This window comes from Anarrhichthys ocellatus, unplaced genomic scaffold (assembly GCF_004355925.1).
Source record: "Anarrhichthys ocellatus isolate YVR2014 unplaced genomic scaffold, GSC_Weel_1.0 scaffold83, whole genome shotgun sequence".
In the NCBI taxonomy this organism is placed as follows: domain Eukaryota; kingdom Metazoa; phylum Chordata; class Actinopteri; order Perciformes; family Anarhichadidae; genus Anarrhichthys; species Anarrhichthys ocellatus.
In genome coordinates, this window is record NW_022280113.1 from 1,034,151 (window position 1) to 1,049,392 (window position 15,242).

The following is a 15,242-nucleotide window of genomic DNA, read 5'->3' on the forward strand; positions in this document are numbered from 1 at the left end:
CCCCCCCCCCCCCCGTGAGTTACTCCTGCAATAAAGAGATGTCATTATCGACAGGTTTCGATTGCTTCTACACATTCCTCCCATGGAATCTCAGTTACTAGCCAAAACCCAGTCCCAATAGCTTGAGTGCGTCCCGTGCCGGCCCGGCAGCACAGCGGGTATGTGTCAGGAGGATTTGTGTGGGGATTTGTAAGCGGTATCAATACCAACTATCACAGTCTGTAGTGGCAAAGCAAATATTTGAATGAACACAACCAGGTGAGCGCTCGATTGAACAAGGTTCAAAGGGCGACGGTCTACCTGCGTGTCCCAAGAAGCCGCTCGGGTCCCGTGTGTGTGTGTGTGTGTGTGTGTGTGTGTGTGTGTGTCACGTGAAGCCAGGACAATAAAAACCTCCTCGCCGCTTTGCCTCCCAGTATCAAGGTTTTATCCTAGTTTGTTGAACTCGTAGTGCGTGCATGCAGTGTGACTACTGATTACACACAGGGTGCAGCATCTCCACCTGACTCACCTGCCCTGTACCTCAGGTGGTTTGTCTGCATTCCCCGGGCCAACCCCCCCCCCCCACCACCGGCTGACATGTGGAGTGCGGGGGAGTCGTGCATTCCTGTCTCATTCAAGTAAACTTCTAAACGCGGCATGTGATGGGGGTTGCACTGCGGATGTGACAAAATGCAAGTCGTCGCACAGTCACTCGTTGCTGTTGAGAGCTGCCGGGTTCTCTCTATGCTGAGTGGGTGACAGTCAACCATCAGGCGTCCTGATGCAACAGAGCAGTGGTAACTGCTCTGTTGCATCAACAGACAGCCTGGGGGAGGTTGTAGGGTAGTGGAATGCAATATGTGTCTTTTGAGTGGGATATCATTTATAATAGAAAAAGGTTGATACATTGAATGTAGCTTTGTTCCTCATCCACAAACACAGATTAGTAATGAAGTAAAGGGAGTGCAGTTTGTTCCAAAGCTGTAAGGGAGAGGTGATTAACGAAGAAGAAGAAGATGATGTTTTGATTTGAAAGATCAGAAAAGGACTCACGATGTTATCGATCATTAACGCTGAGTAACTACCTGCACGTGTGAGCGATTTAAAGGGTTTTAAACTCGTCACGGGCGGCATCACCAACTTGAGCCTGAGCCTCTGTAGACTTCTCATATCATAAAAAGTTAATATGGAAAACACAAAGTAACACAAGTTAAGAATTATCAGGATATTCAATCAAAATTACCTCTTTTGAAGTGGTTCCTGTGTGCCACATAATGACATAGATTGATCAGGACCCTGTTTTTGCACTAAGTACCAAATGATATGAAGAGCGTACTGTGGCTCTAGGTTGGCGCTGATATCACGTTTAACTCTGGGACATTTGGAAGTATGTTGGGCTGCAACGTTTCAACATTTTGAAAATGGCAATTTCCAGGCCTGGAGAAGGCCGACTTGTCCGCCTTCACAGCCTCGTTGTGTGTGTACTCGGGTGACTGTGGTTATAGTTCGTCTTTAGCCTAACGTTCGCTTTTTACTGCTGCCGATTGCATTCATGTTTCAAAAATCCAAAAGAGTGGTGTTCATTTGTGAAGATTATCTTACTGAACAAAACGTATGCGTCTCATAAATGTTTGTTTACAGAGCTTATTTTCTGCAATAATGCAAAACACAATGGAAAAATCACATTTATATTTTGTCGAGGGAACCAGTGTGATGCTAACTTCCGGGGTCGGCCAAACCCCCCCCCCCCCCCCCAAAAAAGAAACGCGTCATCCCTGCACCTCTCTATATTCTCCCATCATAGTGGGCTGCAATAACAACAAAAAAAACGGTGTCCTTCACTCCCCCTTTTCTCGCCTCGCCCCATCGCATCGACACAGTGATTTGTGTCTCTCTCGGAGAGAGGATGTTTATTGTAGCAAGTGCATTCAGCCTGGAAAAAGTAGGATGCCCCCCCCTGCTGTGACGCCTCCAGTTGTGTGCACTCAGAGGGAGAGAGAGAGAGTAAAGTGTGAGGGGGAGACATCGCTGGTAAACAAGACTATATTGTGCCCCCCCCCTGGGTTGTAATCGGAATAAAAGGGACAGTCAACTTTGACAACTGATGGTTAACGCCAAATCTCTCCGCACCTGAAGAGAGGCACTGGCCTGCAAGTGGAACTGGGAAAAGAAAGTTTTTCCATCTCCTTTCCTTCTGTATTAATACACGAGTAGCAGTCATGAGCCTTTTAGTAGCAATCACAATATCGCAACTGAAGATAGCAGAATGACCTCAGACTTTTACAGCAGGGGAGCTAAGTCAACATTTAAATGTGTCTTCTCTCGTAAGAGTTCCACTTGGAGCTGGAAAACAAGTCTCGTTTTACTTTCGTGGCCTTTTGGCAAACCAAAGTGCAGCGTGCGTCTGTTTCACTGCGCCGTATGCAAACACTTAAATATAAATCTATCTGCTGTATAACATCAGTCTTTGTCCCAAAATCACAATACATTTCAGGGTGTAAAAAGTTCATTTGAGTGATTTTCTATAGGTGCTACATTTAAAATTCAGGCCAATAATATAGAAGAAAATAATTGTTTGCAATGTAAAGATATCGTGGATTAATGCTGCCCCGATGACACAAAGACGCGTCGCTAGAAACCACTGTTCTCTTATGCTAAGGCCCCTGGCGCTAGCTCCTCTCTTGCGCCTCGTATTTCTAGCGGTTTGCACACAAATTCAAATATAACACTTTTCCCAAGGCAGCCAATCAAATCAATCAGGCTTTACTACTGTACCTCTGACTTCCTGGTTTGACGCAGATAGGTGTGGTAGGGCTAGCTAGCTAGTTAGCTGTTGAGCTATGAGAGAGCTATACAGAGTATGTGTTATCATATCTCATGCAGAGATAGTTTCATGTAGACTACAGGGAGCCGGGGAGGGAGCGAGGTGGTGACTTTTAACGCCGTCCAGTCCCAGGGCGTCGTTACGGTAGCGCCCACCCTCCGGTTCCCCCTCAGGTAAACACTGTTAGCTCTGCCAGCACTGTTGCTATTGTTTGCGCTGTTAGCACCGTCAGCTGCTGTCCGTGTCAGCCATGTGGAGGCACTAGATATGCTCAGATTTCCGTATTGAGCACCTTTAACAAGTGGTGGTCGTGTTTCATGAAAAGTGAGTCTTTTAAGGTCAGAGGTGCCTATTCCTCATTGGACAGCAAAACCACAGCTCTAACGAGAATCATTTTTAGATTGTTAGAAGTCGCTCGCCTGCACTAACTCATTGGATTCCTAGAAGCCCTGCATTTTAAGTCAGACTGACTGTGAAACGTGTCACTGAATGCTGCTCCGCTTGCAAATGATGGCGATCAGCCCAATGGGAGCGCTGTATTTAAAGGTCACCATTTCCAACTCTGCCACGACCGCTTCACTACACATTTGACATTGATGAAATCTGGAGGGATGAACTGTCCTTTTATTGGTGCCTCCAAAAGTTGTCTACATCAATTTTACTCAACGGCGGAGCGAGCTCATTCTTTTGTTACCTCACACTCTTGACCCAAAGGATTTAACAACGCAGTAACTACTTTTTTTTTGGGGGGGGGGTTGTGGGGTAGCAGCCCGGATGCATCTTTTTTTTTTTTCTTTCATTTTATTTTCACGCTTGATGGAATGCAGCTCCGTGAGGCCAGAAGGGGCTCAGCCGGAGAGACGGAGCCTGGTGTTTCAGTGGTCCTGTTAGTTCTGGGGAGTGAAGGGCCGTGTGCGACGGAGAGGCAGCGCATCCAGACTAATGGTTTGTTTGTCTTCGCTTGTCTCTGCGCCCTCTTCAAGGGCCACTCTCATTCTCACTCTCGGTGCTGAAGATGTAAGCCTATGGGATCTTCATGCTTCTGTGTCTGTGTTTAAAGCACTACACTGTGAGACCGTTTTCCACCAGGTTTTATTATCCCTCCTGTGATTTATGTGCTTGAACGACACGCTGTAGGAAGCCATGGGGAAAGACACGAAACGGAGTTTGCGTTCACACAGCTCTTGATGGTGACAGACGCTGCTTCCCAGACTCTCAGTTGTGCGCACGGGGGGGAGAAAAAAATGTACAGCCTCAACTGTGAATCCAGCACAGCCTTGGGAGCCTGTAAAGCACTGAGTGGCGATTGTTTCCATCGCATCTCATCCCTGATCACCTGTAAGTCCCACATCGGGGGGGGGGGGCGGCAGCATCTGAAGCCACACAGGCTTTGTTCCGTCTTGACTCGATAGCACCTTTTGTCGGAGAATCTCTGAGCTTCTGGGATCTGCAGAGGAGATATAGGGTCCGATTCCAAGACGTGGCATTTGGGTTTCTCATTGGAAAAAAAGAGAAATAATAACACCTGCCTGTTCTCTGTTGTTCTGGAGGTGAACCCAGAGTGGCCTAGGATGACACAGGAAGTAGAGGGCTGAGTAGATTTTGGAAGGATTGCTGGAGAAGGAGGCGGGGGAAGGACAGGTGCTGCACTGTGTGTGTGTGTGTGTGTGTGTGTGTGTGTGTGTGTGTGTGTGTGTTAGTCTGAGCTCAGCTGGGACTGATTTAATGGAGGGAATGGTTCTTACATGATAGAAAGGAAAGAAAAAGAGAGACGATGGAAAGAGAGGAAGAAATGGAGTGTGAGAGAGAGAGAGAGACAGGAAAAGGAAAAATGAAACGCAGTAAGAGAGAGAGACAGAGGGGTACATAAGTGCGGATTATAAGTGATGACTGTCCTGCGTCCAGAGGTGAGCCGGCGACACCAGGCCGCTGAAAAATGAAACCGCAAATGGAGCAGCCAGAAATGACAGATTCTATCCAGCCTCATTCCAGCCACACCTGTGGTTATGCCCCATCGTTATTTGTCAGCATCCTTCTCCGTCCGTCACGGAGAAATCCACCCAGGCCTTTTTGGCACTGGACCACGATGAGGCCGAGGGGGCGTCAATGTTTTTTTTAGGGAGGGAGAGAGAGGAGGGACATTTGCTTGATGTATGTTTGAAGGAGGTTCCTGGCCCCGCCAGCACTCTCATCCATCATTGTTTACAGAGTAGGAAGATGTGGGGGGGTGTAATGGTGTGAGTTGAAGCGAGGGTGGCGAGACGGGGGACGCCAAAACAGAGATGCCCGGGTTGTGGGAGCAGAGGGATGTTGGCGGAGTGCGGCCCCCTTATCTCTGCCCACCGCTGGGAGGTCATGACCCCTGCCCTGGACGCCACATGTGGTTTAACATCTGTCTTTTGTCATTCTAGTATCTTTTTCCTTTTCTTTGCTTGTAGAAATACAAATTATTTTTTTAATTATTTTGTTAAGACCGGAAATGAAATAAGAAGATTGTTTTGTGAAGACTTCTGTCAAATACAAAATGTAGTGCTATAAAAACTACAAATTTTGTAGTTTAAGTGGAAAAAGAAGTAAAAAAAACAAAGTGAATCATGGACTCCAACATTGTTGCTCATGCTCTGATCTAATGAAAGAAATGAAATAAAGGTCCGATCAGGTGTGGGTTGAGAATCGGATCCTTGGTCTAGACTGATCAATAGTTTCTCAAAAAAAACCTCCCTCAAGTTGACCCTTACGCCCACCTTTATCCTCTCCTAGCCTGCCTGTGGAGTGTTTGCTCAACACACACTTAAGATCCCACTGGAGCTGTGCTCAGGTCAGCTTGAACACTGCCAGTGTTTACAGAGGAGCTCCGCATTACGACTTACCTGCCATTTGTCTTCTTTCTCTCTTTCGTACTTTTCATCCCCCTCCCCCCTCACAAGAATCCAATGAAAAAATCACGAATACAACTTCGCCACTTTTCCGAATTCTTCTTTGAAGTGCCTTTGAGGCAGCGTGCCGCGTGTTCACCGGAGACGCTCGGAGAGACGAACACTGTCAACAGATGAGTGGAATTATCGACACACACACACACACACACACACTCTCTCAGACAGAGTTAGAAAACAGCAGATGAGGCCAGCGGAGGGGTCACTTCTTAATGGAGTTGCGACCTCTTGATGTCATCAGGTGTCTGAGCCCCAACTCACCGTAACCTTGGCAACTGTCTTTGCCTTGGTGTTTTGGCCCCTCCTATATTACATAATATATTTAGTTTTTGGCCGTTTTTTCACCTTTTCTCACTTTTCACCCCGACAGCGCCGTCCTTGAGAAAGAAAAGAAAAAAACACTCTCAGCTTCTGTTGAACCTCCGCCAGCCTCTCCTCCCTCCCTCCTCTCCTCCCTCCCTCTCTCCATCTGCCCCTCATCCCTCCATCCCCTGTCAGTGCTCCCTCACAGGGATGAAGCTCATTAGCGGGCTGTCTCCCTCCCTCCCGTGTTTATATTCAGAAGCTGCAGGTATATTGTGGTGATTTTTTTTTATTTTTTTTTAATGAGGTGTGGAGCAGTCGGTCACACACAGAGAGGGAGAGCGACGGAGAGAAGTGTTGACGCCGCCGTCGCTTCCGCGTGTCGATTTCTTCGACACACGGAACAACTCCTTTCTCATAATTGAATTACACAGTCTGCCTGTTTTTTTTTGTTTTTTCGTTCTTCCTAGTAACACCTGTCAGGGTTTTGGACGTCCTCTGCGTGAGTCATCGTTGGGGATGCTGCAGTGTATCAATGTGTGTCTCAGAATAGTATTGGGCACCACAGATGAGGACCGTCTGATTTTTGTTTCCTGATGCTGTTAAGTACCACTTTTGTTTCTCTCTGAACACGCAAAGGAAACACGGGTTTCAGCTTTACCAATTTGGAAAAAATAAAACTAATTGTGCAACTGTAAATTAGCTTGAACAGTTAAGGTAATGGTTGGGTTGAATCAGATCATTTTTCCTTGTTCCAAGCAGAAATGCCAAACATTGGCTGCTTCTAGCTCCTTGAATGAGAGGATTTGAGGCTTTTCTTTGTCATAATATGACAGTAAATCAAAACATCTTTGAGCTTGGGACTGTCGGTCAAATAGAACAAGACATCTGAAGATCGCAACTTGGGCTGTGGGAAATGGTAAAAGGCACCTCATTATTTTAGACCAAATGATGAATCAATTATTCATAATCATTTTTAGTTACAGCCCTAACTGAACACACTTTCTTTTGTGGAAGGCTTGATTTGCTGTATGCATTCCATGCATCTTCTCCTCTGAAGTGTGATGCTTGTAATAAAGTGCGCGACCAAAGAGAATTGTGAATGACTTCATTACATGATCTTGTCAGAGCCCAATAATGCCCGGCAGATGTTCTTAAATGAGTCCTCCAACTCCAACTTACCAACGATGACTTCCTGTGTTCCATGTCATCTTGGCCTCAGTATTCGATGTCTTGAAATCGCACATTGACTATAACCTTTCTCCTCATCCCCAGAGCATAGTGGCCAAGTACGGCTCTCAGTTTCGGGGAAACTCTCAGCACGATGCCCTGGAGTTCCTCCTCTGGCTTTTGGACAGAGTTCATGAAGATGCCAATCACAGCCCCAACAACAACAACATGAACAGCAGCAGCAGCAGCAGCAAGACCAAAGCCCCCGCCAAGGTGAGTCCACCGTTTGTTACTGCTGCTGAAAATGTGAAATGTGTTTGTAATGAAACCTGTTAAGAGTTGTTTCGGCTGCTTCAGTCTTGATCACATGCATTCTCTCTGTTTCTCACACACACACACACACACACACACACACACAAGGTCACTTATCTCGTGCACAGGTCTTTTTTTTTTTTTCTTTCTTTTTTTTTGACAAACTTGAAGGACTAGTTGTAACAAAAGCCTGGTTTTCTTTGTGAGGTATGTAGATCCGACCTCATTGTCCAAAACTCACCACGGCGGATGACATCTCCGATGCGCTCTGTGGCCATCCTCCTTGAGAGGATGACCACGGCACAACGTTGTTTGTTTTAGTCGAAGAAATCACGTCACTCGTGTTAACAAAAGAAGAGGGGGTTTTTCGGAGGGCGTCTTGGAGCTGGTGGATGCTTCCACCTGCAGTTTAGTTTGAACCCATTGGTCCGAGACGATCCTCTGTACGCAGTGACTCTTGTCCTGCAAGACGTCAAAGGAGAAACCGTTGAAATGGCAGACGTCCGTACTTTGCCCTCTCTCTCTCCCTCTCTATATATATCTGTCTCTGTCTGTCTTTTGTTTTTGTCCCCGATGTGGAAACATCCACCTCATGACCTTGCACTTGGAAATGAGCTGGGACGGGACGTGATGCGGTGAGAGGAAATGAAGGGCAGCCGCATCATGACTGAGTTGATGACTTGAACATTTATTTATTTTTTAATCATGACCAGAGTTGCCAAGCACCAAACGCCAGTAAAATGTGTCTTTGATGCCTAAATGTATTGGATTGGACTGAAGTGCACTTATGTGCAATTTCACACCGAGTGAAAGAAAATCCACATTAGTACAACAACAAGAGTACATGACAGGAGAATTGTTTGTCCTGTAGTTGTAAAGTAACCCTCCATCTGCCTGACTTTATTCATGTAATGTGTAGTCTTAAACTCCTTCCAGCTTTGAAAATGGCTAGGTGCATTGTTTTACTGTATATTGATATTTACATTATTCTATGTTTCTTGCACATACTATTATCAGCCAATACGTGACTCTACCGACTCTCGTCAGAAAACAAGTAACTCCAGAAATATGGTGAAAAAAGAAGTGACTTCTTGGACCTTGTACACTATAGTACAGAATATAATTGAATATGCAATCCTGCGAGCGTTTGTTTGCACATTATGACGTTAAACACTGGATAAGAAGACCTGCGGTGATCATCCCGCTCCGTGTCAAACCCCTTGTAATTGCACACCCTTCATCACATTTGCTAAGTAGGCCTATCGTCCCTTTTTCTCCCAGTCGTCCTGGAGTTTGCCGGTTCCGCCTCCACTTCTGGGCCGGCTGACGACCCCCCCCGCCCCCTCGCCCGCCCAGGCCTTGTCGGTAGATGAGTACTGTTATGAGCTGAGCTGTCGCCGCGCTGCCACCCACTGCCCAAATGAATCATGAGACCAACGTCTAAACGTTAAACCATTGGTTAATCACGTTAATGCGCAATTGCAAACAAGTGCTCTCAAAGCCGCGGTGTTTAGATTCCCAGTGACGCTATATGCTAAAGCTAGCGAGCGACAACACGAGCAGAATTCCACACAGGACGGGTGGGATGAGGAGAGGTGGATGGGTCAAACAAACACTGGTGTTTCCTCCAGGAGGCCGCAGTTTGTGCCGTGCGTGAAACGAGAAGCCAATGTCGATTTATTTGTGACGTGACTTCCGTACTTAAGCAACGCCACTTCCGTAGATATTTTAACGCAAACCACGATCTTTTCCTCAACCTAACTAAGTAGTTTCATCGCCTAAACCTTAGTTGTTTCCTGTGAAGATGGAAGTTTATTTTGGAAAGACGGTATGCGCGTAACAAGCGAAAACAGACTCGTGTTGCTGGACTTTTGCAGGAAAAAAGCACGAAAAATTAGGAGTAATATTTCGTAAGATATCAATAAAACGGGGATGAATTTATATCATTGTATAAAGAGAGTGACATGAGAAGATCAATCTCATGTCTGTATATCACTCTTTTAAAGTGATCAGTGACTCGTCTGAAGCATTTAAAAAAGGAATAACATCAATAGAATCATTCTATACAATGTAGCTTCTTTGCATTCTAATAGAATGTAAAGAAGTTACATTGTAATACAATGTAGCTTCTTTGCATTCTAATAGAATGTAAAGAAGCTACATTCTATTGGAATTGTCTTTTGAAGATGAACAGGACATTTTTCAGTTTCAAGTAATGACTGGGTTGTTACTTTCGGTGCTGCTTTAGTATTGATCATGTTTTGATATTTGTGTCCTTTCTCTAAACACTGACCTGATGCATCAAGTGGATATTTTTTGCTGAACACAATATGATGCATTTGCCCTCTACATCCTCGGAATGAGCATACTTATAAACGCACTGTTACAACTCCTTCATAGTGTCATATTGCTTTTCGGAGAATTATGATGATAAGTTCATAGCAGATGCAAAAGTATACTTATGTACAATATATTATGTTGAACATTGTTGCTCCTGGATGGATCACAGCCAACCCAATTATTTTCAACACAGCTTCATGTCCTTGGTCACGGTGCCACAGCACTTAAAAGAATAAACTTCATAATTCTGAGCCTTTGCTTTTTTATTAACAGCATTTACTTGTACTTTTTCTTTCAATACTTAAGTTTATTTAATATCAGAAAATTACTTTTGATACTTAAGTACAATAAATATCAGATACTTTAGGACTTTTACTCAAGTAGTATTGTAATAGGTGACTTTTACTTTTACTGGAGTCATTTTCCAGTAAGGTATCTTTACTTTTACTCAAGTATGTGTTTTGGGTACTTTATACACCACTGGTGGTGTTAAACAGCTTACGGCCGCCGCTCTCATTAGGCTGCCAGTGAATCGAGGTTTCGCAAAGCCGGCTTTCCTCCACCGCCGCGGAGAAGAAGAAAATCACTGGCTTTCTCACACCGGGAGGGAACATGATAAAAAAACAAAAAAACATGAAACACTTGTCCCCCTTCCCGTAAATTGATTTCATTCATGTGGCTCAGAGCGCTCGTGCTTATTCTGCCTGTGTAATGTGAAGAGACTTACATGCTCCTCTGTTGGTTTGTGTGTGTCTGAAAACGGCTGAATAAAAAAACACAAACACATGAGGTAATGTCCACAAAAGGCATTTACACACGTTACCTGGCAAAGTCCAAACGCTTCATCAATAAACCATAAAATCACATTCGACAACATTGAATGGTCACCAAATGAAAGTCAAGCATCTCCGTCCGCATGCTTCCTCTTGCTCTTTCTATTTACAGTCCGACCTGTAAAACAAAGTAATGGGGTCCATTAAATGTACATATATAATTAAATTTTTGACTTTATAATCTTGCAAATTTCTGAGTTTTTTTTCTGTAAATTTGCTGCTTTCTTGTCAGATAACATCTGAGTTTTTTCCCCATAAATTGAAGACTTTAATCTCAACATTTTTTTTTACCCACAATGACCCTAATACGCAGTCATCGACCTGCGTCCAACCCAGGTGTTGAGGGAGGCCTGCCTGATGTGTGTTGACCCATTGGAACAAACTGGGGAATGGGGCTTTAGAGAGGAACTCCAAATAAAACCTTTAGCCACAGAAATCACTTGAAAAGGAAGTCTCCTCACTACTTTTTTTTGCCGATGTCAATTCGCTTAGAAAACCCTGTAAATAGTTTGACAAATATGGAGAGAAAGATGACCATAGATCCCTCCACAGGACCCGATGATCGTTGTAGTCCTGGGACGGTGAGACGGAGTGTGGTGGCTCAGCTGAGCGGTGAAAGGAGAAGGAGGCAGGGAAGTGACTTTGATCTCTTTGTCCGTCACCGGAGCCTGGGAAACACTCATGTAGGACTATATAGGTCACGCTGAGCTGACAGAAACCCAACAGTGTCAACATGATCCCTATCAACTTTCCCAGGCATGTAGTGAAAAGCACCTGACCCACACATAGACCTCAGGTAGTTTCTCATGTATTTTCATATCGACTTAACCGAGTTGAAAGTAAAGTAAAACAACTTTTGAGGAACTGCGTTTTACAATGTGTATTTTTTACTCTCTAAACGTATCACTTCTTCGGTTTGCTCAGTGGCCTGTCTTAAGTTTATTTTAACAACCGCACACCTGTCAAACAGTCTGCTAACAACTTCCGTAACCACCTCGGGATAACAGCTCTCCGCGCTGTAGTAACTACGTTTGCATCCTTTCGACCTGTGCATTACATGCCTCTTTGTCACGTTTTGTTTGACAGCCTCCTGATGACCTATTTTTTTCGTTGTTGTTCTGTGATTTATCCTCTTGAGGTGTGGTGAAATTCTCAAGGAACAGGTGTAACGAGAATCCTCTTAAAATGAGCTCATCTTTCAGGAAAACAACCATCTAGAGCCGCATGTGTAGATTCCCACAGATCAGAGCAAATATGAGCCGAGAGCCTTGTGTCCAGTCACATGTCTCCTTTTAGATGTGCAACTGCAATTTGTTTTAACTGGATATCGAGACATTATGGGCATATCTGGATATTTATTTTGTATTGATTTAGGACGTGTGTGTGTGTGTGTATATGCGTGTGTTCGTAGGTTCCTCACACAAGCCGAATATATTATAGGTGAACAGGACACGATGAATTATATTACTACTTTATTATTTGGATTCCCAATAAGCTATCGACTCAAAGAGGCAGCAATCAATCAATCAATCATGTTTTATTAATAAAGCACCTTATCAATACAAAAAAACACATAAAACACTGTGTGAAATGCTTTGCAAAGAAGAAGTTGTTTGTGCAGCACACCTGCTGTGCGAGCAGTGTGACCAGTCCGGCCGCTTCACCCGAGCGACATTACGTAACACGAGGCTGTGAGCACACACAAAGGCGGCCGAGTAATGTTAATCCTCCTTCCAGCGGGACCTCGCTGAACTCGCTCGGTTTCCCTCTCGCCTCGCTGGCACCGCAGCGGCAACACATTCCTCACCGGCTAACAGAGGCAACCCGACCCGCAGTGAAATCATAGCTCTGTGCAACGACAGCTTCTCAAACAGTCCCTGCTTTTCCCGCTGTCAGCGATTTTTAAAAAAAAAAAAAAACAACAAGCGGTGTGGCAGTAGTTATTTATCATCTCCATTGGCTCACAAGGCTGCTAAAACTGGCAGCTTCTTTTTCTTCCAGCAAAGACAAGGGAGGATTAGCTTTAGCTAGAAGTGAGAGAGGCCTGTTCGTGACCCAGTGTGGCCGCTGCCTTTGAGCCAGGCAGATGTTAAAGGTCAGAATCACACTGTGAACCGCTGCGTTATATTCTGCCCTTAGTCCTCAGCAGTTCTCAAAATATGAATAAGATCGGTTCAACGATCCTGATATGTATGGTGAGGAAAAACGTCTCAAACCAACAAACAACAAACTCCAGCTTGGTGCTATCGGAGAGTGGCATACAATTGCCAGTGTTCATTGAGTGAGCACACTGAGCGCAGCTTCGGCCCTTTAGAGCGAGAGCATTTCAAAAAAACAAACTCATCCATCTCGCCCCATGGACAGTAGCGGGACACAAGGTTTGCCGATGCAACACCAGAGCCAAATCATTATGTATGCATTATTCCATTTTTAAATGTCGATAGCGGTCGGCTTTTCTACCCCAGGAGGGGTTGACCGTGGAGGGAGGGAGATAAAGAGAAGAGAAATATCCCTTTGGACCCCTGAGCCAACTGCATAGACTTTGAAATCGGGTCGGTGGATGCCGTAAAGCGAGCGAGCCCTTTTATCGACGGGCACAGAAATAGTGAGTTTGATAGCTCTCCGTGTGATTTTCGGCTCATTATCTCCAGGTGGTTTTAAATGACGGCCCCCTGTCACCGTCATTGATGGGTCCTTGATCTGGTGGCTCCTGTTTCTGAGTCAGTCATCAAGGCCCTGATGTCATCACTTAAATGTACCTCACTTCTTTAGTGTGGGAGGAGAGAGAGATAAGCCCGGAAATTATGAGAAAATAGATAATTGTTTGTTTCTTCACCTTATTGGAGCGCTAAAAAAAAGTTTGGGCCAACTCGAGTAGGATTTGTAGCGCGTCACGCTGTGTCGAAACGTCCGTTTGGAGATGACTTGTAGGCTGTTGCTTGCTTGAGTTTCAGTCAAAGACATTGTGTATTTATGTATAAATAAAACAGTCTGTGGCCGTGCTTCTTCTTCACAACATTAAAGCAGAAAAAATACTCCTCTTAGATGACAGTGAAATTGCTGTTGCAAAAGGACAGTAACACACTTGTAGAAAAAAAAAAAAAAATGCAAAAGTTCCATAAATATTCCATGCTTGATAAATAATTAAATAAGTCAGTTTTTCCCCAGAAAGTATAGCTGTTGAGTCGAGTTGTTAATATTTTACACACAAATCAGAGCATTTGTCAGATTTTGATTACCGCTTTGAACTCATTCAGAACTTACATTTTCAAACAAACTTTATTTCACAGATACTACACACTAAATTATTAGAAGTATTAGTATTTGACTGATAACCATCAGACCAGCTGAGGTGGGTTCTGTCTCTTTCCTTCCTAGTTGGTAGAAGGAGGGTGCAGAGCGTGGTGACGTAGTGACCACTTGCAGCACCAGTTGGTGAACTGCTTTAGCTGGCGAGCTAACCTGCTAGCTGGCCCGGCCGGGCTAGTACAAGTCAGTGACGCTAGCCGTGTTTCGTTTATATATATTTTTACGTCCATTTAGAAGTATTGCGTTAGTAAAGCGGTATGGACACTGCAACATTTTATGAAACCACATCTTTATTGTTGAGCAGTTAAAACTCTCTTATGGACTCTCTGTCCCGTCAAAGGTCAGCAGTGTCAAGTACAGCATCATATATGACGTCACAGAAGTTGTCAAAACTTTTCTTTGGTGAGACATCGTGAGGCTGAATAAAACTAAATAAAAAAGTCTTGAGGGGGGCGGAGTGACCACCAGACACCACTTCCTGCCCTCCCCCTTGGTGTTTGTATCACATCCAGGTGAAGCTGTTCTGTTGTGAAGTCCTTCAGTCGCCCTCCAATCGGCCCCCACCCCCCGCTCAGCTCCCTTCTCCCCTCCTGCTGTCCATGTCACACGGGTGACATCAAAGCAGCATAACCCCCCCCCCTCCCCATCCAGCCATGGCCGCTGACCCGTGCTCGACCAGCAGCCCGATTTTTAACTGCGAGTGACATTTCTGAGATGCCACGAATTCCTCCTGTGAGACCGGGGGTCTCTTGAAGGAGAACTTCTTTTTCCCGTTTGTGACAAGTCTTTCTTTTTTGAAGCGTTTCTCAAAGGGGGTTACTGTTGCAATAATAATGTGGGGGGGGGGGGGGGTGTTTGATGTAAAAAAGAAATCAAAAGCTGGAGGGCCTTTACAACGCCGACGCTCATTCCAGCACATATAAGTAAGATGTACAATGTGAACATTTCAGGAGGGATTCTGAGATCTTCTGTATTTTATCAGTGTGAAAACAGTCTGGACAGAGTGGACGGGGTCAGCTAATCCCCCCCCCCCTGTGCCATCCTTTCCTCTCTAATAGGATTTACACAGGAGGAGGGAGAATGAAACTTTTTGGAAATATTTCTCAACATATATTTCTGCCCTCTCTTCCCTCTTCATACATAATTCAGCCCGTTCAAATGTCTTTTTTTTTTTTTTTAAGCCTCTTTCTTGACGTCATGTCTCAATCTATCCTGCCAGTGAGGGTTGAATGACTG

At 44.8% G+C, this 15,242-nt stretch overlaps 1 protein-coding gene across 2 annotated transcripts in view; it reads left to right on the forward strand.

Moving 5' to 3' along the window:
- LOC116398373 (ubiquitin carboxyl-terminal hydrolase 43-like) overlaps positions 1-15,242 on the forward strand; it is a 39,894-nt gene that overhangs the window by 1,976 nt on the left and 22,676 nt on the right. The window contains exon 2 of one of the 2 annotated variants that reach the window (XM_031874612.1): positions 5,734-7,311. In XM_031874612.1, the coding sequence (XP_031730472.1) occupies positions 5,734-5,859 (126 nt within the window). In that variant the 3' untranslated portion in view covers positions 5,860-7,311. The other variant, XM_031874611.1, reaches the window with a different exon arrangement.